General features: G+C 40.4%; 1 protein-coding gene across 3 annotated transcripts in view; it reads right to left on the minus strand.

The window, feature by feature from the left end:
- Nucleotides 1-1,338: 1,338 nt before the first annotated feature.
- banp (BTG3 associated nuclear protein) overlaps nucleotides 1,339-26,169 on the minus strand; it is a 32,658-nt gene continuing 7,827 nt past the window's right edge. For all 3 annotated transcript variants that reach the window (XM_069528216.1, XM_020079548.2, XM_069528215.1), the window contains exons 9-13: nucleotides 24,436-24,557; nucleotides 23,152-23,223; nucleotides 20,826-20,870; nucleotides 6,375-6,515; nucleotides 1,339-2,344 (exon numbers count right to left, since the gene is read on the minus strand). In XM_069528216.1, coding sequence (XP_069384317.1) covers nucleotides 2,228-2,344; nucleotides 6,375-6,515; nucleotides 20,826-20,870; nucleotides 23,152-23,223; nucleotides 24,436-24,557 — 497 coding nt within the window. In that variant the 3' untranslated portion in view covers nucleotides 1,339-2,227. The remainder of the gene's footprint in view (nucleotides 2,345-6,374; nucleotides 6,516-20,825; nucleotides 20,871-23,151; nucleotides 23,224-24,435; nucleotides 24,558-26,169) is intronic.

Raw genomic sequence — 26,169 nt, forward strand, 5'->3', positions numbered from 1 at the left:
TTCATCTTTACATGTCCTTAAGATAAATCCTCCAAGCTTGTCAAAAGTTTGAACGAGGGGCGGGAGATGTATCTGCAACCAGAGACCAGACATGTATCAGAGGTTGGTACTTGCACGTTGCAGCAGATGCCAGTGGAGCTGCAGGAGGAGAACACTGAGCCGCTGAGAGAAGCAGCCAGATGCACCGCCTGGTCTCTGTCCATCACTCCACTCCCTCTGCCCAAACATGCATTCTTCTTCCAAACAATCTCATTCCTCCATCTATCATTCATTTCTGTTTTCAGCAGGTTATCTCAGAGGCAGCCCGTCGCAATGGTAACCACTCCAGCCCCTGGATAGAGCCCAGGGTTGTAAAAAGTGAAGAGCAAAAGACGGGTAATGTGCAGAGTCTGTTTCCTTCCAAGTCCAAGATTTAATGGAGCAGTCACTGGGGGCAAGAGGGGGGGGGGGGGGTCGAAGACGGTCGTCCAAGCCAACATTTGAACTCAGCTACATCAAGATTATTTCAAAGCGAAGGACCCACTGGTTTATCCCATGAAATCTTAGCCTGGCTTGGAGTGGAATTTTAAAGGGGAGTAAATGGACTTTAACACGGTCTCCAAAGGGGAGAGAGAGAACAAAAGCTGAGTAAGAGAGGAGAGAAAAACGTCGGAAAGGCAGAAAGGGGAATGGACAAGGCAGTTTAAAGTGGGGTCAGAGACAGCAACATCAGACTGAAGGGAAACAAGAGGAAGCAGCCAAGACCATAGATGTTGTTTTATCAAGTTCATTGTGTTGCCTGGTTCTTTCCACAACTCCAAAATACACTATTACATCACAGTGAGCATGGGAAACTTCCCCAAATCGGCACACAGCCTCAGCGTGTCTCGCTTATCTCTTCTCTCGATGGCTGCAAAAAATATAATTCATCATTAGAGGAGCATCGTTCCAGCACAACCTCACAATACATTCTCTGTTTCTGCTGTCAGATAAAAATAACCACACAGTGGACACATTGTGGAGGTTAAAAAAAGTGATTACAGCTCAGACACTGATGCCAACATATTAATTTCAGTCTTGTGACAAAAATCTTGTCGAGACCAGTGCTTATTTTTGTTGTCTATTTTGTGAAGATTGCTGACAGGACAGTAGCCTAATCCTATGGTTGTTGAAGTTAACATGATACATATTTACTAGCTCAACATGAAACAAGACCTCAAAACCAAAGTATTATATCATGCTTTCCTCAATTGTCTATTTGTGGCAGATGAAAGCAAAGTCATGTCTCGGAAAACTTTGAAGCAACTTTGATTACCAGGGCCGATGGAAACAGAGGAAGAAACCAAAATAAAAACACACTTTTATGGCAACCACAAACATGTTTTATTCACTTGAATGTATCTTTCACAGAGACAAAACTGGGGGGAAATAAACAACTTCAAGGTTTCCTTGGTATTCTACAAGTGACTTGTACAGTCTACCACTGGCACCATCTCTTCCATTTCATGTGTTCTACCTCTGAAATTAAAGCTACCAGAGAATTACGGCACATCACGATTAGATAAATCAAAGAAATTTGTGTGGCTAAAGTAATATGAAAACAAGCTGAACAAAGTAAAGGAAGGAAGTGCTCACAGCTGGGAGACGCAGTATGGGCTAATGCATGGAGAGTGACAGGAAACCCAGTGAATCACAACTAAGAGTAGCTGTCCTCAGCTGAATCTGCTTTCCGCTGCAGCCCACTGTGACGAGACAACGCATGAAAACAAGCACAGTCCTGGTTGTTTGAGGTGGGATTCAGAGGTTTTACAAACCCTCACAGGGGTTTCAGGGTTAGCCAAGCAGCTTAGCTCCAAAGTTGATGTAAACAAGTGCGTGCTGATGAAGTGGCAGGTTGATGGTCTGCATATGCAGGATAGACAATAATCCCACTGTGTATGCTGTGTTGGCCAGGTTCGTCTGTTGATGAAAAACCTTAGAAAGAGCATCATGTTCTTTTCAAGTTCTCAGTGAACATTTTCACATTATGACAGCTGGTTGGTAGAGAAGTAGGCAGTTTGCAGGGTGAGAACAAAAAAACTGAAAAGAATGCATCTTCCCTTGGTTTCATCAGTGATCTTCAGTATTCATTTTTAAAAGTTTTCTGACGTCAGACTTTATGGATATGTTGACTCCTGATCTTGTATACAGCCTCGCCGGGCCTTGCTGTAGGGCAGAGTTCTGGCCTGCGTTGACCCAGACTTTGATCTCAGGTGGCAACAGAGCTGACAATCTGCACCACCTCGCCATTCTCACCCTTGATGGCACCCTGGATGGCCTCCTTCACCTCCAAGTCCACCGGCAGGGCTGGAGTCAGCTCAGCAGCCTGAGACACATAAAAAGAGAAAACAATGAGAAAACTACTAATTATGTAGCATCCTGCTTGAGCTAATTAGGTGTAACCTCGAAAACTTGCAACTCAGAGGAAATGTGTTTCCTGTGAACAGATGGAGACGGAGCTATACTACAGCCCCTTCCCCTGTGTCATTGTGGGAGACAGAGGAATGACGAGAACGAGATCAGAGAGGAGATATAGGAGGGAGAAGAAAGAGGACGGCGGTGAAAGGAATGAGAAAAGAAGCAGAGTGATCGGTGGTTGACAAGAGATGAGCTTTTTGTATGTTAATGCTCTTTGACTGCGTCTATGCTCGGTGTCAGACAGAGCGAGGTATTGTGCCTCTTAAAAGATGAGAGGTTCATGACTCAGCCCTGGATGATGAACATAAAGAGTGACTCACTCCTTCCTGAAATGCACGCCAAAGGTTCCCTCAAACACACCTGCAGCATTTAATCCTCACTCCAGTCCAGCATGTTGTCACTAGACAACAGTACAGACTGGTGCACAGCTGCACCACTGCAGCACACATGATGAAACAGGCTGACACTGTAAACACTGGTGGTGCAGAGGCCGAGTAAAACGCATTCAGGGATCCATGTTTTTCAATGAGCGTTTGCACATGTTTACCTTTCATAACATGGGCCTCACTCTCTGTTTGAAAGTACTGATAGATAACAGAACCATTGCTTTGAATTGTGTTATCACATAACTGCTCTGGCATTTTTCAAAGGAGCGTTCTTAAACCTGCCTGTCTCAGATCTCTAGTCCTGATGTTGGACTTGAGATGGAGATAAATCACTCTGAGTCAAAATTCAGCCACGTATTTTAACCATCTTGCAGAAATGTCCCGTGGAAATATCACTGTGTATTACCCCCTACTTCATCTAGTTTGTGTAATGGAAACTATTATATCAAGGAGGGGGGGGGGGGGCAGAGATAAATAAATACAAAAGCTTAAGTAATTTTTCAGGAACTTGTAAGAACGGTTCCATGTGTCTGGAAACAGATGAGAACAATTCTCTCGATTTAACACTTTTGAGAAATAGGGGGAAAAGAACAGCGCTGACCTTGTTCTGAACTTCTGGCAGAAAGTCAGCTATGTTTACGCGCTGGAACATCAAGACCCAACTGTGACAATAAGCCAGCCTGTGCCAACCAAGCCAAGTACGTATGTTCCCACATGGCCACATTACTCTAATTCTTCACAAAGCATTTGAACTGTTTCACTTTTTATTTACCGTTCAAATCGGTCAGCGCTGTTCTGTATCTTTTCAGTTCCTTTTGTTGTTACATACTATTTACATCTGCCGAGGAGGTTATGTTTTTATCTGGGTCTGTTTTTTTGTTTGTTAACAGGATTATGCAATTTACAGTAAATTTGATGGAGGGGGTGGGGCATGAGAAATGGAAGAACCCTTTAAAGTTTTGAGCAGATCCAGGATTTTTTTTTCACTGGCGAGAGAGGGAGTTTACCTCGACGGAAGAATATACTTCCCGAGCTCCCTTCTCGCCTGCCATGTAATTGTTAATTGTCTGGATAGATCCAGGCAGGCTCTTCATTTTACTATGAGGTATGGTGAAAAAATGATGTCTACATCAACATGTAGGATGGATCTTGTGTGTAAGCACCAGCCTCTTTTCTTGGCACATTAACATCTTACATTTAAAATGTGATGAAAACCTTCAATAGAGCTTTTAAATACTGTTTGATTAATAGAAGCCACATTGTCAACAGGCGGTTTCATTCTGTCCCTGACTACATCCAAGTGCCCTCAATGAACCACAACTCCATTGAGCAAATGCTGATGACTGATCAGACCTCTGTCAACTTTGTTGATTTCTGTCAAGATCTGTGTACAGTCAAACCCTGGAAAAATGAGTCTTTAAAAAAATAAATTCTAACAAATCAGTTGAGTAAACAAACAGTTTGATTGCTTACTGCACTGAGTAACAATGGGCATGAATTAAAATACGGTGCATGGGGTGGCAATAATTGTGAATGCTCATGAATGCACAAACAAACAGTGTTTCAGGGTCTATCAGTTTGTGTATAATCCACACCCAAAACATTGAATTAACATAGTTGACTTTAACCACCTCCACTCTTAACGGGGCAAGGAACCAATTACCAAGACAACTACAGACAACAAATGGACAACAAGGCAGAGTCTTACTGAGAAGACAGGGTCACAACAAAGAAATGCCAAAACCTAATGTGACGCCGGTCAGCACATTTGCTCTCCGCATGTCTTGCAGGGAGGTGAATATAATCACAATACACTTGTCTGCAACGAGATCACATCAGGGCAGGACTGGTATTTTACACAGTAATACATCCTCTGAAGTTCTCTCTGTTTATATAATAACAAGACAACAAAGGCCCGACTCACATCAGGTCTCGCCACTTTTATAGCATGTGACTTGAGGGAAAGAAGCTGCAAAGAGAAAATAATATTCAACATGTTGGAGCAAAACAAAAGCAGAGGGAATAATGGAAAAGTGCTGTTCCTTAATATTCCTTGCACAGTTTAAGGGACCACTTCAAAAATTGCTGTGCCATGTGCACCATCCTGATTCCACATGTGGATGTTGCTCAACACACTCAATCATCAAGGGATTTCAGGCAAATCTACTAATTACAACTCTTCTCGTTTTAACTCTCCATCTACTCCACTTCATAGTGTTAAATTACTGTTTGTCCAAGCACCTGTCATGACTGACACCTAAGTGCTCTTTATTAAATCTAAAATATAACAACAGGAGAAAAATAGACTCATTGTACCTGTAAGTAGTTTGACTAAATTGCACTCATATTTCTATTTGAACATTACTGTAATTAAAAACGAAATATTTCAGGATTTATTCAGCCATATTATGAAGCTAATCAAACATTTATAGTACAAAAAGAAGGGAGGTGTCAACCACCAGACTCTTTGGCTTGTAGTCAGCTCTTTCATTCTTGAAAAAAACAAGAATAAAGAACTATTACACAAGTTAAAAAAAGGAATTAATTGAGTCCTAAAATTTAAGTAAGTACAGAAATAGTGAGTTCTGTATAATTTTGTTTAACTATCAGCCATTGCTTTAAAAGTGCATGTATTTTTTATCTTAAAAGAACATGCATTTTTCACTCGTGACATATTTAGATCAAAATCAGTTTTGGGGGAGCTTAACACAAGCACAATGAACTACTGTTCCAGTTGGACGGCTGTGTAGTGTTGAAAAATGGGGGCCCAGGCTATGAGGTGACTGGCCGTCGAAGTGTTTCAACACTTGGATGAGCTTGACATTTTCTACATGTTGGAAAAAAACCTCCAGCTCATTAAAACAATTTAAATAACTACAAAGCCTTGTTGTCATTTTGGGCGATAACTATTAACTCCAAAAAACACTGCAGCGAGAAATATTCCATCACTGAGCTGTTTCTTCTGCTGCCACTGGCAGAGAGGCCGAGCCTTGATGCATAGTTTTGCCAAGTTTAATAAAATCTCTTTCAGATTTCGTGTCAGTCTTTTATGACTTGTTGTGGTGTGGTCTTTGTTGTTTGTTTGGAATGACGACATTTTGAATCAGCTGCAAAGGTAAATTTGTGGCTATGACTGGCATCTTCTCCAGGAACAGCTGATGAGGCTCATTAGTAGGTATTTTGCTCCACTTCACATACCAGACTAACTAAAAAAAGAGGTTTCTCAGGAATTAAGCTGAAATATTTAGAACTGATGCAACAGAAACTAATAGTAGCATTGAAATTTGTGTATTTGAGGAACAGAATCACAGGACTGGCGTCTTTTAGCTGAGCACTGAGATCATTGGCATCATCAGAGCACTGACAACTAGAAAGAAACATACTGAGAAAACTGTTATTTAATGTGGATTGGTTAAAAAACAAAAACAGATTAACATGCTCTTTCTCAAAGTAATGATAGCTGCATAATCCAGCACATGGATTGCTACCAAATGCCAAACAAGTCTGTGTAAACATGAGAGTTTGTATTTATTGTGTGTGTTTGTATGTTACCTGTACTGCAGCTGTGTGATCTGTGACAGGGGCTAGCTGGACATACTGTACTTGGATGTCAGGCGGGAGAGAGGAGCCCTCTACAGCTGTGGCCCCTCCATCAGCGGATGCCACCGCTATCAGTTGAGCTCCACGCAGCACCTACGACAGACAGGGAAGGAAGAGGACTTGGGAAAGTTGATAAGCACCATCATCATCAGATCTACTGTCCTGCAATGATTTATAGCCCACACCACTGGAAAGAAAAAACAAACTGCACAAAGCCTCATTTGTCTGCTAACTGGTATATTCATGTTCTTTGATTGTTTACAGCCAATTATGTGTACAGGCATGGTGTTCTACACACACACAAGTATCTTTGTGGCGAGAGTCATGTGTTGGCATCAGAGTGGAGTAAATAAAGGTTTCAACTGCAGTTTTCACTCCTTCACAACCCGTCTGTTTATACATTGACTTGGAGAGGAAATTTATGGTCCTTTCAATTCAATTATATTTTATTATAAGTTTTGTTTTCCTGGACTGCATAACCTGATATTGTAGTTAGGTGGTTTTTATTTGGGCTTAATTCATTATCTAGAAAAACCTGGCAGAGAATGGCTAGTGAGACATCGCAGGGGGATTCTAATCTCCCACAGTGTTGAAAGTCCGCCAGGCGACATTGGACCTCTGCAGATTCGATGCACTAATTACAGAGCAGTAAAGTGCAGCTGGAGTGTTGCTGAGTATTCCTATAGTTCGTTGAGCCTGTTCCTATACATAGACTGTAACCACAAACTCACACAGGATTTGTATGCATATACACTTGTGCAAGGGCACACACAAACACACACGCTCTGGGATTAGCAGATCCCTGTTGTTAATTTGGATAGCATAACTCCCATGTGACAACAGACATACAAATTAACATACAATTATCCTGTCAACAAAAACACAGAAAGATGGATGGAGGAAAATATTTCCTCGGCTTTGTTGGTGCTTATTCATTTTAATCAGACAAGGGACGCGGACCACATGACTACCCTCCAGTGTGGCCCAGAGTTTTCCAGCAGGATATTTCTCAGAGGGGGGGATTACTGGTTTGAAAGAAAGGGTACTCCCACATGAACCAACAGCATGGTCTCATTTAGAGTTTCTTCAATCTCATGGCTTTGAAATGAACACAGGGCCCTTCAGTATCTCCTGCCTGGCAGGTTTCATTTGCATGTTTTCTTTCTGGGCTTTTTCTCTGATGTTATGTGAGGTCTCTGTCTCCAGCTCAATCTTCCTCAAGCTACACTGGGTCCTGGAACTGGCTGAGACATGCTGAACAGACATTTAAAATTTAAAGGAGAATATGCAAGCCTGCAGAAAAACCCAAACCTCACAAACCTCAATTACAGATGATGTTTGTTGCCCCCAACCCCAGAGTCCCACACTGCCTCCCCAACCCTGAGTCCGACCTTTGCTTTGAAGTTCTGAGTGAGGGGATGAGCCCGAAAGGTTCAGTTACCCACCCCCCTGGTATCCGCCAGCTTGCCTCTTCATCTCACAGACTTTGCCAGTTTGCCAGCACCACAAAATGTGCCGCCTCGTCACCATAATGCGCCAGGCTCGGCAGGCCCTATGGAAGTTATTAGCCTAACAAGTCTGCCTGACTCACCCGATCAAACAACCAGGACACTTCACAGACATGGATTGAGGGCAAATGAGTTCGACTCCAAATATAGCAGGAGACAGTCGATGAGCTGGTTTAAATGAATCATTAGACATTCTTGATTAATTACAGAACTAGCCTGGAGGGTTGATGTAAACAGACAATGAAAAGAAATATGTGTAATTGCTCTCTTGCTGAGAATTAGAACCAAAGATCGATACCACCTTTATTCATGTACACTAAATATGAAGTTGGAGAGAGCAGCCAGTTAGCTTAGCTCAGCAGGAAGACAAGCAAGGGGGGACAACTAGCTTGGCTCTGCCTTTTATTATTACTATAAAAGATCTAACAAAATTTACCTTTGGACAGAACCAAGCTACCTCTCCCTCTTGCTTCCAGACTTTCTCGGTGTCCCAATTCAGGGGCCAACTTTTTCAGTTGGCTACTTCATTTGTGGGCTGCATAAATCATGAAGGCAAAACCAAAATGATATGGTCTGGTCTATGGACAATTTCTGTGATATGCTTTGCCAGCTTGTCCCATCCTTACTACTGTAGACTAACAACAAAGCTGCAGTTGGACACAATAAGAACGTGTTAATGACAATTGTTTTTTTTTTTTTAATATGTGCACCTGATACTTACATTTAACAGCGTAAGCATTGGACATTTGTGTTTTGCCACCTGCCGCCGTTATTAACTCATTGAAAAGTATTTTTTCACCAATGTGCAATCCTGGGATAGGTTTGCTCAAGAAGGATCCACCCATTAGATCCTTCATTCCTGGGGAATTGAAGGATACATTTGAAGGAGCATTCACAATGGGAGTCTAATTACATTGCTGTGATGCAATCGCAATTCAAATGCAACCTCTGAAGGATACATCCCTTGAATTGGCACACAGCTTTTATGCCAAGCTGAGCTTACGAACTCCTGCCACCACAATTTCCAAAATTTCAAACTTTTCCTTTAAGTCTAATATTCAGCAAATTGTTTTAGTGGGCATTGGTCCATACAGTCTAAATCCATACCAAAAGCACTGAGTCATTTTTATTGAGAACAGTGAGAAAGTTAACACACAACCAGCTGTTGAAAGATTTCTTCATGGGTGACATCCATAAAGAAGAATCGTTATCTCCACATTTCATCACCCCATCATCTTTGAAACCAAACATGGTTTCTGCCAAGTGCTTGTCTCTCTGCAGTCGTGTGAGTGTGAGTGTGTGAGTGTGTGTGTGTGGGTGTGTTTGCTCAATTATGATGAGTCTATACTGTCAAACGAATGTATCTAAATGTGCAATTATCATTGTCCAAGTGATGCTATGGTTGACATTTGAGATTGCATACACTTGTCTCGCCTAATTAGATTCTCAACCTCCATTTGAGTGCAGTTTGCATTCTCAGCTGTGAGGAGCGGCAGACAGAGGCTCACAAAAGCATTTACAGAGTTGGAACAGTGTGTGAGATCTTGGCAGTGATTACACAGGAACTTCTCTGGGCCTACATCCTGTCCCAGGACTTGCTCTGTCAGAACAACTCGTCTCTACTGCTTGGACAAAATACTGTCTTCCTTGGCTTAAGTGTCAATCAAATCTATGCTCCAAAAAGAGTGTACTCCCCACAAGGATAAATTACTAATTTGTTGTCTATGACTACCTCAAGGCTGGAAAATCGTATAAAACACTGTCAAACACTTTTAAGTGATTCTGTGAGTTCTGATGATAATTATGTCTCATTCAGCTGCTAGGAGATCATCATTAAGCTGGTTGGCAATGATGAGAAAACAAAAGAAATTGCTAAATTGTATAAAGGAAAGATTTTATGAGGTAGAAAACAAGTCTAAAATTGTTAGTGGAAAAGATACATCGTACAGCAAGGTGACAAATATTTGAGGGGGCTGTCCTGGAGCAGAGAAGTTCCCTGACAATGGGAAAACTTTACAGCCTTGCTTTGATTGCCTAACTGCGTCAGTGTGCAGCGAGGAGCAGGGCTGACTCACTTAAAATGCAGCTCAATATATTAGATTTGATGTTGTGAGCTCAATCTGTCAGAAACAGGGACCATCAGCAGATCTTAAGTGCATTGGTTACTGTTGACCTCAACGTTTAAGGGATTGGGTCCCTTAAATAATAGCGCTGGTTGGCTGGACACATCCCAGGTTGGAGGGCCAAGCAGCAGAGCAGACGAGCGGGATACAACACTGCAGCACAGTAATGGACAGAGACGCACAATCAAGAACATCTTAAATTTTCTGCAGGCTTTGCAAGCTGCCGTGGCCTTGAGAGAAAAAGGGAAAAAAATACATCTTTAGCTGATGCTGTAATGTTTTCAGTAATGGATCCAGGACACTAAAGAAATACAGCCATGGGAGAGGAACGAAACAAAAATGAAGAGCAACAGCAGCTTAATGCAAAACCCCCGTATGATTTCAAGAATGAATGATAATAAACAACTGGATAAACAAGGCTTTTTAACCCTGCCATCATCTCTGGTCGTCTTGAGGATTTCAAAATGTACTTTTTTTTCCTTTTTCTATCACGTGAAAATAGTTAAACTACAGAAAATATGGTTTGTTTGGAAATACAACAATGGATTTAAATTCCCATCGTTATCCTTTTTGGCTGTCAGAGTGATGCACCAATTTGAAAAAAGAAAGAAAGAAAGAAAGAAAAGAAAGAAAAAAAAGTCTTGCTTCCACAATACACATACTTGATTAAGGCTGGCATCAATTCCCAAGCTCTCCGGAGGTCTCACTTAAAGTCAGCTGCGAATCAGAAGATGCTATGAGTCACCAGCTGAGAGTGCATGTGTGTTTGTGTCTGAGTATGCTTTTAAAGATTCTGCTTAACCCTCAAATCAATGAACGGAGGAATCTCTCACAATGCAAGATCCTACTTTTGGAGGAAACAGATATACATAGAAAATAAGATTTAAGGTTTTGCTGTGCTCAAAACTAAAAAGGAGAGTAACACAAATCTGTTTTTCATCACTCTCAGTGGAGGACCTCCTATTCCTTCAGATCTGAAAAAAAAAAAAAACCAAAACAGGGAAATGAAAAAAAGAAACATTTGGACTTTGGAGTGGCTGGAACTTCCTCTCAGCTTCACAGCCGTCAACAACATCTGCAACTGCCAGCCCTGGACAGATGTCCGAGCAGAAACACTAGCTCTGGGTGAAAAGTTGGGGTGGGAGGGGAGTGGAGGAGGGTGGAGGACTAAGGGCTGGCTGCTACGTTGCTGTAAAGATGCCTGACACAGTGCTCTCATGACTGCTTGTTTGGTGCAGACTGGGAAAGCGAACACACTGGCCTAAATATGTCTCACTGCAGTCATTTACTCTCTTAGTTCCATATGCCTTTTATTTCACCTCAGAGTCTGAGGGGTATTCTGAATTCAGCTGTGCCTCAGCTCACAATATGATTGAATAGACAACAGACGAGTTGTGATACAAATCAAAATTTGACAGCAGTTAAAATAGGAGCCAAGTTGTATCCTTCTTTGTTCCACTGTGATTTGTGAATTCTCTGACTTGTTTTCAGTTATACATTAAGGCTTTTCACAAGTGATATTATGAACATTACTAAAATGTCTAGACATTATTCTTTGAAATACATACTTGTTATAAATATTATGTCTTGCAAGACCGCTGACCTTCGTATGTGGCCGAGAGCTTCCCACTTCCTAACACAGTGACACTGTCTCGACACCAGAGGTTGACACCTGCATCGAAACAAACTGTCCCTTGTATCCTTTGCTCCGCAACTCTGACCCGCAGACTGGGGGTCAGATTCAAGAAGGGCTCTGAGAGGTTTTATGACAAAACTTTGACTTGACTTCTGACCCAGAACCAGCAAATCCAAATGGGATTGATGGCAAAAGTGCGAATAAAAGTTGGGCCCTTTGAAAACTAAAAGACAGAAAGTTCCACCAAAGTTTTCCTCTTTTCTAAAAATGAATAAATCTAAACTTGACTAAGCGATGAAGGCATTTTTAAATTGTCTACAAATGTAATGATTTAAGATGATGACTATCATGTTTACAATTATCCTGCAGGAGCGGAGGAGATGATATACAATTGTTGTAAACGTCAAACAAATATCACACTGCACAAAATACCCAAGTCTTAATCTAGCTATGATTAAGAATCTACAAATGCAGATTGATAGAGGCCAAAACATTTCTTAAATTAAATGTCATTTTCCTGACATAACATCTCATTCTGTTTTCAATGTCTGGTACTTGACATTAAAAATTTTTTTTAAAAAGTATTGGAAACGACATGTTTCCAATACTGTTACAAATTAAAGGAAAAACCAACATGAAGTGTCTTGGTAAGGTGTTGGGCCACTCTGTGCTGCCAGGACAACTTCAGCGCATCTTGCCAGTGACTCTACAACTCTCTGGATATGAACTGGAAGGATGGGACGTCATCTTCCAAAACATATTCCCTCATTTTGGTGTTTTAATGATGGCAGTGATGAAGAGTAATGTTGAACACGTCAGTCTAAAATCTCTCATGGGTTGTTTAGTTGGGTTGAGATCTGGTGACTGTGGTCACAGAATATGAATCACATCATTTTCATACTCACCAAACTCAGTAACCCTTCAAATCTATCACAGATCATCTAATCTGCCAAATGCATTCACTGCTGTTTCACCTGTGCATTTGCCAGTATTAATAAAAGAGAGAAAACAAAATGTTCTGATGACTCTATCGAGCAACATCTATCTCAACATCTGCCTTGTCCTTTCTCTGGATTCATTATTTGTTTAATAGTCACATCCATCAATGTCTAGGATATTGGGTGGTCTGAAGACATCATACTCATGTTTTACTTGTTGCATTGGTACATTTTACCAAACACCATTTAGTTGCAGTGTAACTTATGGAAGTTGTTTGCAATCATTCCCATTCCAACAAGTTTTATTGTTCCCCCACTGCTAGTTGTGCTGCCTTTTTCCCCAACCACAAAACTTTGACTATACTCTGCAGTCCAAGTGTAATTTAAAAGACTGATGAGTGATGTAGTTCTGTTAATCAAGTTCCTCTATGCTTTTATGATTAGAACTTTTATGTGTGTAACATACCTTGATCAAGATGTTTGCATAACTCAAGCTCAGCCTTAACCTGGTTAAAATCAAGCCCAGTTCTATGTCCATTCACTCATAATTGCTTTACTGTCCCTGTTAGGATACTGATGGAGTTCAAACTGATGGAAGCACTGAAGGTCTGGGTCTGATGAGACAAGGCTGCACTAGGCCTGTGCTGCTGGTGAGTCACACTGAAATGCATCTAAAACATCTGGTCCGTCTTACTCACTCAGACTGCAACCCTGGGCTCTGCCCACAAAGACAAAAGAGAACACCACTGGGGGGGTACCCTCCTCTGCACTGCTCCAAAATGCTGAGCTAGAAACAGACACACACCCACACCTACAGTAAACTAAGGATTCCCCAATCTGCAGGTATTTATCTCCAAGCCATGATGCCACAGGGACACAAAACAGACCACTTCTCCTTTGAAACTAGATCCACCACTGGACCTCTAAATCCTTGACTGCTTACATGCATTCCACTTATAATAAACATTGGTCATAAAACATCTTACTTGTATCTTTTTGTCTCATTTTGACCCTCCCAAAGTGCTGTGAATCACAGGAATCTGCACAAACCTTTTACACAATTCTTGAGCAGAGAGGAGAAGAGGACAACTGAGCGAGTCAGGCTAGAGGCCAGCAGATTGATTCCAGCACGAATCACACCCTGATTGTGTGCGGTTCACTCTACATGTCATTCAAGCATCTGTTTTGTGTGTAGAAATGCCAAATACAAGAGATACTGTCCTAGAACGCCAGATGTTTACCAATGCTAACTGACAGCCGACATCAAAAGGAGGTGACGTCTCTGGCACAAACACACACAACTGTAATAACGTCAACACTTACAGTATAACATAACAAGTTCACAGTTCAAATCGCTGATTTATGCATTCCTTTTTCATTAATTTCATTGTCTCATTTTCACCATCTGGCCATATTTTTCTTATTCTGCACTACATCAATTCATCTACAGAATATGTCCCTCTGCCCCTCCGCACCACGACTGCATGACACGTGTGTTCTGTGTTTTTCCTGGTCCTGGACTGATTGTGTGTTTACAGGTTCTGGCAGGACGGCCAGAGGGACCAGAGCCGAGCTGGACTCTGCTCTGTGACCCAGTTCCCACATCGAACATTAGCAATGCCGCTTGGGAGGGAGGATCCACCAGATGCACAGTAACATGTGCAGAGAGGAAGGGCTGACAGCACTTCAGCCAGGGAGGGAGTGAGGTGAGGGGTTCATACTCTTGATGATCACATCTTAAACCCCCTGATGGGCAGCATTTAGGTCCATCATCAGTCGATGACAGTATAAGTAAATCTGGTGTATAGACGTATCGATGTCCCTGACACAACATTGTTTTAAAGCCATTGGATCGGTTGCTCCTCTGTAAGTTTTGTTCTCTTGTTTACCACAATAACCATCTTGTATGTTTTAATGTGGCACCTGGTACCGTGCATTTGTTTAGATGAGTCTGTTGTTCAATTTATAGCTCGACTGGTGTCAGTTTCCAATCATGAATGGGGCAAAACATCTATTCCAGACGGTCTCCCCTTTTGGCATTCCTCTCACCATGGTTTTTTCTTTCTACCCTCCTCCTCCTCAGTCACTCCTTTCATCTTCCAATCCTCCATTTGGTCTGCATCAGTGCAGGGTAAGATCACAGCCCAGTGAGAGAAGGGCACTAGATAAGAGGCTATGACAGACAGCGTGGGGCAGTAAAGTAGTTATTTTGTAGTTTCATGGGTTTTCCTTCTCTTCCGTCTGCATGACAAGGTTTTTATAGGCCACCACAGAACTTTCTGCTGGCGCAGTTGCTCTCAGATCAGGGCACAGAGCAGCAGAAGTGGATACACAAACATCTGCAGCCAGAAAATACACAAATTCAATGTGCACATGAGGGGATAGACAAAAAAACACAAAGTAAATAGTTACATGTGTGTAGCACACTGTTCTACGGCTGCAACAAGTAATGATTCGTTTTCATTGATTTTTCTATCAATTATTTTAACATGAAATCTGTTAATGAAGTGATGAATTATACTATTAATCAAATTTGTTTTACTATTACTATTAATTGAAATTCAGAATCATGATTTTGTTGCTTAAGAATGAGGCCTTCACTTCTACAATGGGAGTGGGTCCTCTTACCCAAGGTCCACCATATTGCCTAACTGTTTTTTACAGCAGCCAAGAATTAACAAACCAAACACTAGCTCATTTCTACATCACTTTATGACCTCCTAGTCATGTGGGAGGGGAGGGTGAGGGGTATTCAGATAGTTGCAATACACAAATTCGCCACAAGCTGCCCCCAACTCCTGCACACTGAATATTCAAATCTAACGTTCCCCTGCTATAGATTCATGTCCACATTATCAGCAGACGTGTGGGTACTAACGCACTGCATACAAATCAACATATTTATGTAATCGACATAATCGACCATGAAAATGAGTCATTCTGGCCCTACACCTTTCTGCTAAGTAAATCTCCTGTGGAAACACGGGGGATGATGGGTGGACAAATAGCAGAAAGAGGGGTCAGTCTGCAGCCCTCTCAATATTTTAAAGCTCCCTGTCTCCTCAACAACAAAGACACCTCAATTTATTATTTCAGTAAAGCTGGACCCCGGGTTTGACCCCTCATCCATTAACAAAGCCCCAAACCCTCTCACTCATCTCTTGTTGACAAAAGAACCTTGTTTAACTTCAGTCTGGAGTTTAACAACAACCAAATAATTGTGCAGCACTAGTTTACTTACTGGACACTGTGAGTTACTCAAACACAGACACGTGATATGACCGATGAGCTGTGATTGTAAAAAATGATGAAAATATCCTGTTCTTCCTTCAACGAGTGATCACAGATATAATTTGCTGATTGTTTGATCACAAAGGAAAAAACATCTTTAGTCTCACCAATGCAGGATGGAATATTCAATACAATACATATCAACATCCAAAGTTTTCTTTCCCATCATAATACAGCCAAAATACACCATGAATTTTGGAGAAATGGAGAATGGAGAAAATGATGTGCCATGAGTAGCACCCTCATAAAAAGAAAAAACTAGCCAGAATGGTGAAAACTAGCTAGGGATAGTCAGTGAAGTCTGTTGACAATAAAACAACAGTTTTGAAAGGGGGGGGGTCTCTCACATGTTAGCTATTAAAAACAAACAAACAAAAAGATTGATTAGGCATGCACACAATAATTAAAAGATCTATTACCCATGGCTATCCCCACTGGAAGGGAAACGAGCAGAGGAAATCTCTAGACTGCCTCCAGAATATCTCCTTAAGAATATGTGTCCAGTATGTTGATTTTTGTGACATATATGACATGACAGTTTCACTCAAAGCTGAGATGTGATAGAGCCAGACCACCTCAGGATGTGAATTCTGATAATAACTTTAAATGGGACAAATGCTTCACAAAGTCAAAAACTAAGGACGTTCCAGACAAACAAGTACAACATGTGCAACAACTAAAAAGGAAAAAAACAAGAGTGCAAAAACATCTGTGTGAAGCTGTTAAACCTTACAGCCTGAGAGTGCCACAACTTTTCTTTATTCATGTAATAGATCTGAACACAGCCAAGGTTCAACCAGAGAGTGTAAACATCCTGCAGTTAATGTGACCTGGAGTGATTGGAGGCAGCAGGTGGCCTTTAAAAGTCAGGTGTAGTCACTGCAACACGATGCAGGGAAGATGAAAAGACTGCCCCAGAGAAAGCAAGGGAAGAGAGAGAGTCCTTCTGTGATGAATTGCGTGGGCTAGGCTTAGACTAACATAGCCTCAGCAATATATTGCCAGATTACAAAAACATTGACATCATCCATAGCCTATTTGATCTAGGCCTCTGTGTAAACACACAAATTAAGACATGCGTATAAGCACACATAAGATTTAAGTGTGATCTGTATTGTCTTTGTCTGAGGTCCTTCACAAATTCAGGTCCAAAATACACTACACCAATCAAGATTAATATGCAATATGTCATTTGTATGCAACCATATCTGGTCTAAGAGATTTATCTCATTGAATGAAACGTTATCACTAATGTCATACTTGTTTGGGTCCTGTTTCTCTTCAGTGTTCTTTCTGGAATTCAACAGATTTAAGAGCTGACCTGGGATTCTCCTGACCTCTGCTCCATGAGAATGTAAGAATAATGTGTACAACTGCGTGTGTGTGAAAGGCTCGACCCGCAACATGAGAGTTAAAAAATAAGTCACTGCTTGTTTGTTTTGGCACCGCACTCGTATCATTTTACAGACCTAATCAAAGTATGAGCGAAAAGAAAGGAAAAATAAAAGAGCTTGTTTTATTGGACTAGGCTCCCAGACACTGCCAAGGGAAAAGAGGCTTTTGTGCAGTTTCCAGTTCTCGCATCCTGTGACGCTTTGCTGTCTATTTGCAAGGAACAAATAACTATACATATGCTACACTGCAGTTTCAAATAGTGCATGTTGTTATGCATGTTTCTATGGTATAACATAGAACAGCTTAATCAGATAAAGCTGACTGAAATCAGCAGAATCACTTTGTGTACTCTGTGAACTGGAGATGACTGTTGTTGTGTAAAATCTAAACCAAACTTTGGCCAAAACTTGTTCTATGATCCATGAGAGAGACGGAGGAAAGCTGCTGTCAGGATTGGCAAGCTGGTTATTTGAGGACATGGGCACACATGTGTGTGAGTGTGTGGGAGAGAAGAAGCAGCACAAGGATGTGTACCTCAGTCAACCGAAAAAACACGGAGCCAACCAGCCAATAAAACAACATAAACAACATTAAAGCAAATCCATTCACACATCACAAGTGAGCGTGCACACAGATAACCAATCGTGCCTTGAACCTATCAGTGAATTGGATGATTGGGATCTTAATCGGACAATAAAATGAAGAAAAGAGTAGTTGAAAGCACATGGTTCCAGTTGGTGGGTGGCTTGTAACTCCTGCTGCACCACACATTTTGACATATTACAGCGCATAGAATGATTGCCCTCATTTCCAAATGCCGTTTTAGAGGTCCAGTAATTCCCTACAAAGCAATGTAATTGTCATCACTTTACTACTTATTGCAATGGAACAAAGTTCGGCAAAACTTGACTCAGAAAACAAATAGGTTGTTACTTAAATTACACTTTTAGGTATCTTCAGTCTCTTCACTGGCATAATATCACTGGAAAAATCTCCTTCGTCTTATTCCCCCTTCAGTTGGTGCCAAAAAAGTGTGAATTATGAGCAGGGTGCATATGAGTGAGCCAACAAAGTGGCAAATACAAGTCAAACAGTCTAAATTCAAAGCTACAGACTCTATTTTTGACTATTTTTACTACAAAACTTGGAAGTAAGTATTAATGTGGTCTTCAAACACACTGGGCTGCATTGGTGGAGGCATCCTGTTAAAGGCACTGGTGAGATGATGAAATGTGATCCAATATGGCTGACTTGAAGAAAATATATTTCCATGAGTCTGGAAGCTTATCAGGGGCTAAAACACTGCACACTGTTTCATACCACTGACAGGGAGAATATTACAACTCTGGAAAGTTACCATAGGGACAATTTTATCTTCTGTGGGGATGATCACAGCTTAAACAACAGAATTACGCCATTCATGTGACTACACAACACAAGGATTCAACATATCATAACCTGAATAAATGACGAGATTTATCATAGTGCTGTTGTTTGTTTGAACATCGCCTTAATGCAAAAACATTTTGTTAGCTAATTAATGTAAGTACCACAGTTGTTCGAAACATTAATGCAAATTATATGTAATGAGGTTTGGGTACTTTTGGGAGCGTGTCACACTGAATAGATTGTCCTAACAAATGAAATTAAACAAATAATAATAATCTTTAGCAATGACCTCGACAGAAAAGGACAAAAAAATTTAAAGGCTGTTATATAGAAGCCCTTGTCGTATCAAAATGACACAAAGCGGTTTAATCAGCAGATGTGTGATGAGTTAAATAAGCGTCAGTCATTCTGAGCTTGTAAAATTATGTTCACAAATCATTTCACAGGTTGTAGTTCTTTATCACCTTGTACGTGCATGTAAAACAATTGTATTTACATATAAAATGTCAAAAGATTCTGTCACTGTAGAAATTTCTTTAAAATGAATTTTGAACCCGTTTTACAAATTAAACTTGTGTGCACAAAACATTTTTTTACATGCACACAAGGTGATATCCAACTGCAAGCTGTGAATATATTGTGAACATCATTTTTGAAGCTCAAAATATGAATGACCTCTATTTGACTCCTGATAGTCCCAGTTTAAGAACTTCACTGCCTTTAACCTCACTTATAGAGACGTATTGGACTGGAAGGACTCAATATAAGCTGGTTTGTGTATGTGTTATGCTGCGTCCATGAATGTTTCTATCTGGTATATCGGTATTATATCCAACTGCATGATGGGGTCTGGTGAAACAGAAATACAGCAAATACTACAATCTACTAAATACTACTACTACGCTTCTTTGCAGTAGTAGTAACATAACAACATTATGGACTACAGCTTTATAGTAAGCTCCATGTTAGAGCAGTGCAATAGTGGGTTCGTGGTTTTGGGAAACAGGAAGTTGGGTCTGATTAAAAGTGATTAGTTAAGGCCAACTGGTATGTGTCCAACTGACCATATTATCATAACATCTGTCTCTTTATTTTGACTTAATACCCTCTGTCTTTATAAAACTGAAAACCTCATAGCTACACATGGTTAAGCCCAGTCAATACAAGACAGAAAAGATCAAATACTTATTGGCTGAGGACTACTTAAAAAAATCCTTCAGACTTCCTGGCAGCTACATATAAGTATTACAGTGTTATTCTTTTAGATGATAACTGACCGATGCACTTGGGGAAAGTTTTCACTGAACAAACCATTAGTAAAATTCAGATGATCAGTGAATCCTGAGCTCAAAAAGAAAATATTTTCAGTTAAATACATTATACTACACTATTCGATTACTTACATTATATTTTCTTCACTTAACAGTCATTTTACATTTCCTAGATAATATTACTGAAATACAAATACCGAAAATCATATTTGATCTATTGTGATATCCAGTGATGTGACCATACAAGTTGACAAGCTTCACTACCCTGAATGAAAGAAATATTCAGCATCTGCCAGGCACAGTGGCATGAAAAAACAAACATTGAAATAGTTTGAACTGTTGTGCAAATAAATCCAGAAAAAAGGTTTTTTTAGAACCACTGCTGAAATGAACGAAGAGAGCCAAAGCTACAGTATCACTTCACTGAAATGAGATGATTGAAATCATGGTACTAAAACATTAATAAGAGGTTGTGGTTGGGTTTTGTGTATTGCTTTTATGACTGAAGTAATATCTCTCATTCTAATTGCACTAGTGAGGTACTTGGTGCCATTAAGAGATAATAGAGTTGCCTGTCCTTGTTACTTCATGTCTGCAGAATCAGGGGAACAAAGAGTGCTCATAAACCCTGGAGGGTTTACAGCAACGGGAAACATGAATCATTTGTGGAAGATATGAGGAGAAAGTCATTCCTTTAACACCAAACCAGACATATCCACAAATACTGTCATCCAGTCTGTGTTAGTAATGGATTTGCCTCAAAGTATAAAAAGATGACAATATGTGCTTTACCAGATATAACATATTAGCGTATTCAAATTTTAATTGAGTTAACTTTAAATGTGTTCTTACCTGTCCATCCTGTCCAACATGTACCTGGTGGATCTGGAGGTTTCCCTGCAACAGAGAAATAACAAGTCATGAGTTCATACTGCTGCCACACACAATCATTTAGCTATTAAACTAGCAAAGGTGAAACTTTTCCCACTTTTTCATCTTTCTATTCGCCTCACCTACATGGATAAAAGAATACTGAGACCTGTACTGTCAAAAAAGGGATTGACGTCATGCAATAGATCTGAACTGTACCCCTCCCCCACAATGTGCACAATGTGCTGCAAGACAGTGTCAATATCTGAGAGGTGTCTGAACTTTCTCGACAAACATTATGATATAAGGAAGAGAAGTGGATGCAGTGTCCTTGTATTTACATCTGTTTTGTCATTCCTGGCTACACAGAGACTTCTAGCTAAACAAAAACAGACAGACATTTGCACAGACGTGAGCCCATCACAGTCTCATTAAGATGCAATGACCATCATAAAGAACTCTGAACATTTGCAGTGACATGAACAAGGTCGGAACAGGACATCCTAGAAGCCATACTGAGTTGACCCCATATCTCAGTTGTTTTCTCTTGCTAATTGTATTTCATTTATATATGAAGCACTGACTGCGCTGCCATATGGCCAAAGAGTGGTGTAATCTCTCAAACAGCTCATTTCCTTTTCCAGCACCCTAAAACCGATGTCTGTGATGAAAGAGGCCCATTCCTAATGAAAACATATTCTGCGAGTGGCAGTTGGAGTAGTGGGATTTCGTTGCTAAGCTTTGAACTCAAAAAAACAAACATCATGCAATGGGAAGGAGAGAGGAGAAAAAAATATCTGGACTCAGCCACAAAGAGCAGGAAAAGCTTTAGAGATTTTCTGTCTCCTATTCACTCACTCTCTCACTCTATTGTGCATTTGTCCCTCTGAGCAACTTTTAGCACAACTGAAGAGGAAATGAGAAAAACACTTGGTCAAGGTGTCAATTGCTTCTGCATAATATTCAAGTTGTCATGCACATGTAGGATGTATCATGTGATTATGTGTGTGTGTTGTATGTGTTTTGTACACAGGCTGACGCCTTGAAATAAACCTCTCTCCCACATCCTCAAAAAATCGTTAACAATAATGCTGACATGGAAATTCCTCTTCAGCAGTTGGTGTGGTTTTGAGTTCGATTCTGATTTCAGCTGGCAGAACAACACTGAGTGTGCATGCAGAGATGTCTGGTGTGGGGACACGAGACATCTGGGCATTACATATAAACAAAAGTTATAACCTCATGCGTAAGCAGACAGATATATAAACATTGAGATGCTCTTCACCAAACATCTGCTAATGACTTTAATGTTGTTAGGTATGGCTCGGGGGCATTCACTGGGACAGATATTGGCATACAGAAATATACAGGGCTCAAAGGGCACATAAATGTTTCAGTGAATCTAACCTAATTTATTTGACAGATTAGAAAAATAACTTTGATCTGTGTAACTCTTTTTAAAGGTCTAGCTTACACTCTACAAAATGTAAGTTGTGCAATCACAATATGTTCCGTTATTGGGAATTGGGTATTGCACATAACATGGCTTTATAAAAGGTAAAGTGGCACATTAAAAACAGTGTATTATGAAGTGCCTTATTTCATATGAGATATGACGATGTGTGACAACGCCACAGTGTGTGTGCAGGAATAGAAGCTGTGCCAATAGTTTTTAAGCTTCAAGAGAAGAACTAATACAAGTGCTCTTGCCATCCACGGCTTGTCAACAAAAAAGAGGTATAAAAGCATCTCGCCAAAAGAGAAAGGTTAACGACTGTGATAGAAAACATAATCACATCATGCCCATGCCCTCAAATATAAATCAATACTTATTTCTCTTTTGTTGGTTTCAGTAGAGCATAGTCCTCTATCAAGTAGGTGTGTTGAGTCTCAATAAACACTGTGATATCTGCTTGCAAACACAAAGTTATCAAATAAATAAGCTCAAGTATAGGGGACATCAGATTACTGCATAAAGATTAAATAACGTGACCTTGATGCTTGTATATTCAATAATAAATAAAGCTATAAAAGTTAAAAATGGTCTAATTCATTGTCATAAACAACAGTTTTATTGAGAATTAAAACTATACACATAAATGATTTAACTCTTTTTAACAAATTTTCCTCAGTGCAAACCACTTCTACCTCAAACATGAGTTCACTGTTATATTTTGTCTGGAGACAAATTCCCCTGAGTGGCTGACAAACATTATACAACAGGAAGAATGACTGAAGAAAAGGAGGTTGGTTGTTTCTCTTTTCTCTTTCTTACTCTCACACAAACTTATAGACAACCACATCTTACCTCACTGTCCTGTGTGATCTGCACCTCCTCTCCTTGTGGCACTTGAGCAATGTGCAACTGACCCTGTGGAATCTGAAAGAGACAGATGACGCATGAGAGCCTACAGAAGCTTGACAAATAACAAAAACATGATCAATGAGTGACTTTGTAATTTGTAATGGCAAGTTTTCCCTTAATCATAGGTATCGTTTTCCCTTAAAGTAATGATTCATTTATAAAAGTTATTGTGCAATTACATATTTTATGTTTGCAGCAGTGAGTCACTGCCGGTAAGGTTGCTTGATTTCCTCTGCTGAATCAACAACACTCATACATTTCATCCTCATCTAAACTTTAACTCTATTAACTGCACAGTGAGCTCCCTCTAGTCTACCTTCTGCCTTACGTCTCTTCCCATCTGTCCGCCCTCTATCTTTTATGCCTGTTCCTTCCTCTATCAGATGAGACACTAATCATCACTGCCTCCAAAACGCAGCAACCTATAAACAACAGAAATACTCAACACTGTATATTATGTGGAGCTCACATTTCATAAAGTGCATGCACCATTGAGTCCAGGTGCAGAACAGAAATTGCTTCTCTAATGTTCACAAAGTAGAACAAGGCAGTTATTATCAGGGCTACCTTTTATTTAGACACATGCACTTGTAACACAAGAACAAGATGATGTAATTCACCTTCCTAGTGAAAAGAAAAAAATACCCCCACACCCTCTGTATTTATCACTAATAGATGTAATACACAACAAATAGACCAGTTGCTCTCATTCAATGAATGACTGTTCCATTAATGAAATAATAATAAATTATACATGTCATCAATTCCACACACAGTGCTCTGATATCTTAAGATCTACTGCAGTTCACAGAGTTTAAGTCGTCAGTTCCACTCTTGTTCCTCACAATTAGATATTTTGGGTGGTTGGTCATATAAGAGGTTCAGTCACTTCCTCTTCGTCAGCCCACATATGATGCAATTGTGGACTTGTGACCTTTGACCATAGCGGCTGCACAAGGTCATTCAGTCCCAGAGCATGGACCACTCCTTCGTTGACATAAACTGTACTACATAACTGCATAGTGTGTCACATAGACAATACAGTATGTGGTGGGAGGTGTGATCTGTCCCCAAACACTACTGATCCTGCTCAATGGATTACTTATATGACAGCAACCAAAGAAAGAGAGATGGATATCTGTATCTATTTGTTGTGTTTACCTTGTACATAAAATATTTGCTTATGGATTCAGAGAAAAAATAAGGGATGAAATGTCTGATACTCACCACCTGAACTTGTCCATCCTCGCCAATACGGTGGAACTGGACCTGCTGATTGGCCAGTGTATAGTGCAAGGTTTGCTGGGTGGCGGTGTCGATGTGGGCCGTTTCTTCTGCGATGCCTCCCTCTGGTTAGGAGGACAAGAAGTGTTGTCATTGATGTGGTCAAGTGTCCAGTGGAAGTAGGTCAGGAATACAGTGCAAGTGATTCCAGCATACATCAGAAACAAGGATGAGGTCTCTAAAGACGCAGACGCAGGCAGACACACAATCCCACACACACCCACTCATGATCACGCAAGAGGCCTCAGTAACCTCATATATAAAAAAACTGGCTGATTACCAGGCCATCTGCGAGATGACGATGTGTTTATACTTCATCCAACGCCTAAACACAAAACAAGAACTCTTCAGCTAAGCATCCAAAAACACTCAAGGTCTAGCTGTCGAGCATAAACTACTGGCCTCAGTCTAAACACTCGCTATCACACCAGTGGTCTGAAACTCCTGCGTGGATTCGTCACATCATCCTCCACAGTACCCCAATGACATCCAGACACCATGTCAGCAGTCAACAACAGCACAGCACTCAGCAACAGTGGCATCAACACCACAGGCCATAAACTTACACCTTCTCCTCCGACTTAAAAAGGGCAGCAATAAAAAGACCATTTGGTATAAATTGCCGACTGAAAGGATTTGAGATCATTTCTTGTAACAAACCATGCAACAGTTATCGCTGCTGAGAAAAGGAACATTACTATGACTTTCTGACCATGAAAAAAAACTAAATTTGGCTTTAAATGATATGTAACACACAGTTCATATCACATGCACCTCAACCCCTCTGTTCTGAGTTATGTTTCTTTGAAAAGTTAGGACTGTCTCTCATCTTCCATTATAACAGCTATGCACTGTTATATGGAAATAATCCTCAGTACTTGTGTTTGCCAGATGAAGATGCAGGATGCAGGTGGCTTGTTGAGGCTATAGTCTTGGCCGAGGCCCTAATGGCTGGTTCACTGGTTAATAATGCTTTTAAAAACAGAAGAATTGGTTCTTTCCTGCCTGTTAACATTTCATTTGATAAAGGAATTAACGGTTGTGTAGAGTGTGTATTTGCATGTTTGTGCAAGCACCATCTGAACTAGTATTTGTGTTATACACGCCAGGGTGTGTGGCCCCGAGAAGGCAGGGTCTCACTAGTGTGTGTTCACAGGATATTTGGGTTTCCCCTGCAGTCTTACTTTCCCTGGTCAGAGGTGAGAGGTGATGGCTCACAGGGAGGGAGGGACAGCAAGCATTGTGTGCAGATTACAACCATCTGCAGAAATACACACTGTCAAGAGTTCCCACTCTTTTCACAAGATCATTTTTCAGGACTTTTTCAGGGCATTTTCAGGGCATTTTCAGTGACGTTCTAGCTGGCAGGACAGACAGACATATGTTTCTCTATGTGAAATTGATTGTTTTAAAAGACATGGAGTCTAGGGCTTAAAATTGACTATGATTTCATATCATTAAGGCTTAAAAAATATGATAAATTTGTTGCTGGTACGACCTTCACTAATTTACTAGTATTATGTCCTTTTAATCTTGTCAGTTTATCTTGTTTTGATGCTCTGTTTTATATGTTATAATAATAATATTCACTCGTCATGCCAAAACTCACCGATGGAACATTTTCACATGCGTTGATAGAAAGTGTCAAGGTGAACAAACCATTGAAGTGTTACTGGG

Source organism: Paralichthys olivaceus, chromosome 7, assembly GCF_024713975.1.
Source record: "Paralichthys olivaceus isolate ysfri-2021 chromosome 7, ASM2471397v2, whole genome shotgun sequence".
Lineage (NCBI taxonomy): Eukaryota > Metazoa > Chordata > Actinopteri > Pleuronectiformes > Paralichthyidae > Paralichthys > Paralichthys olivaceus.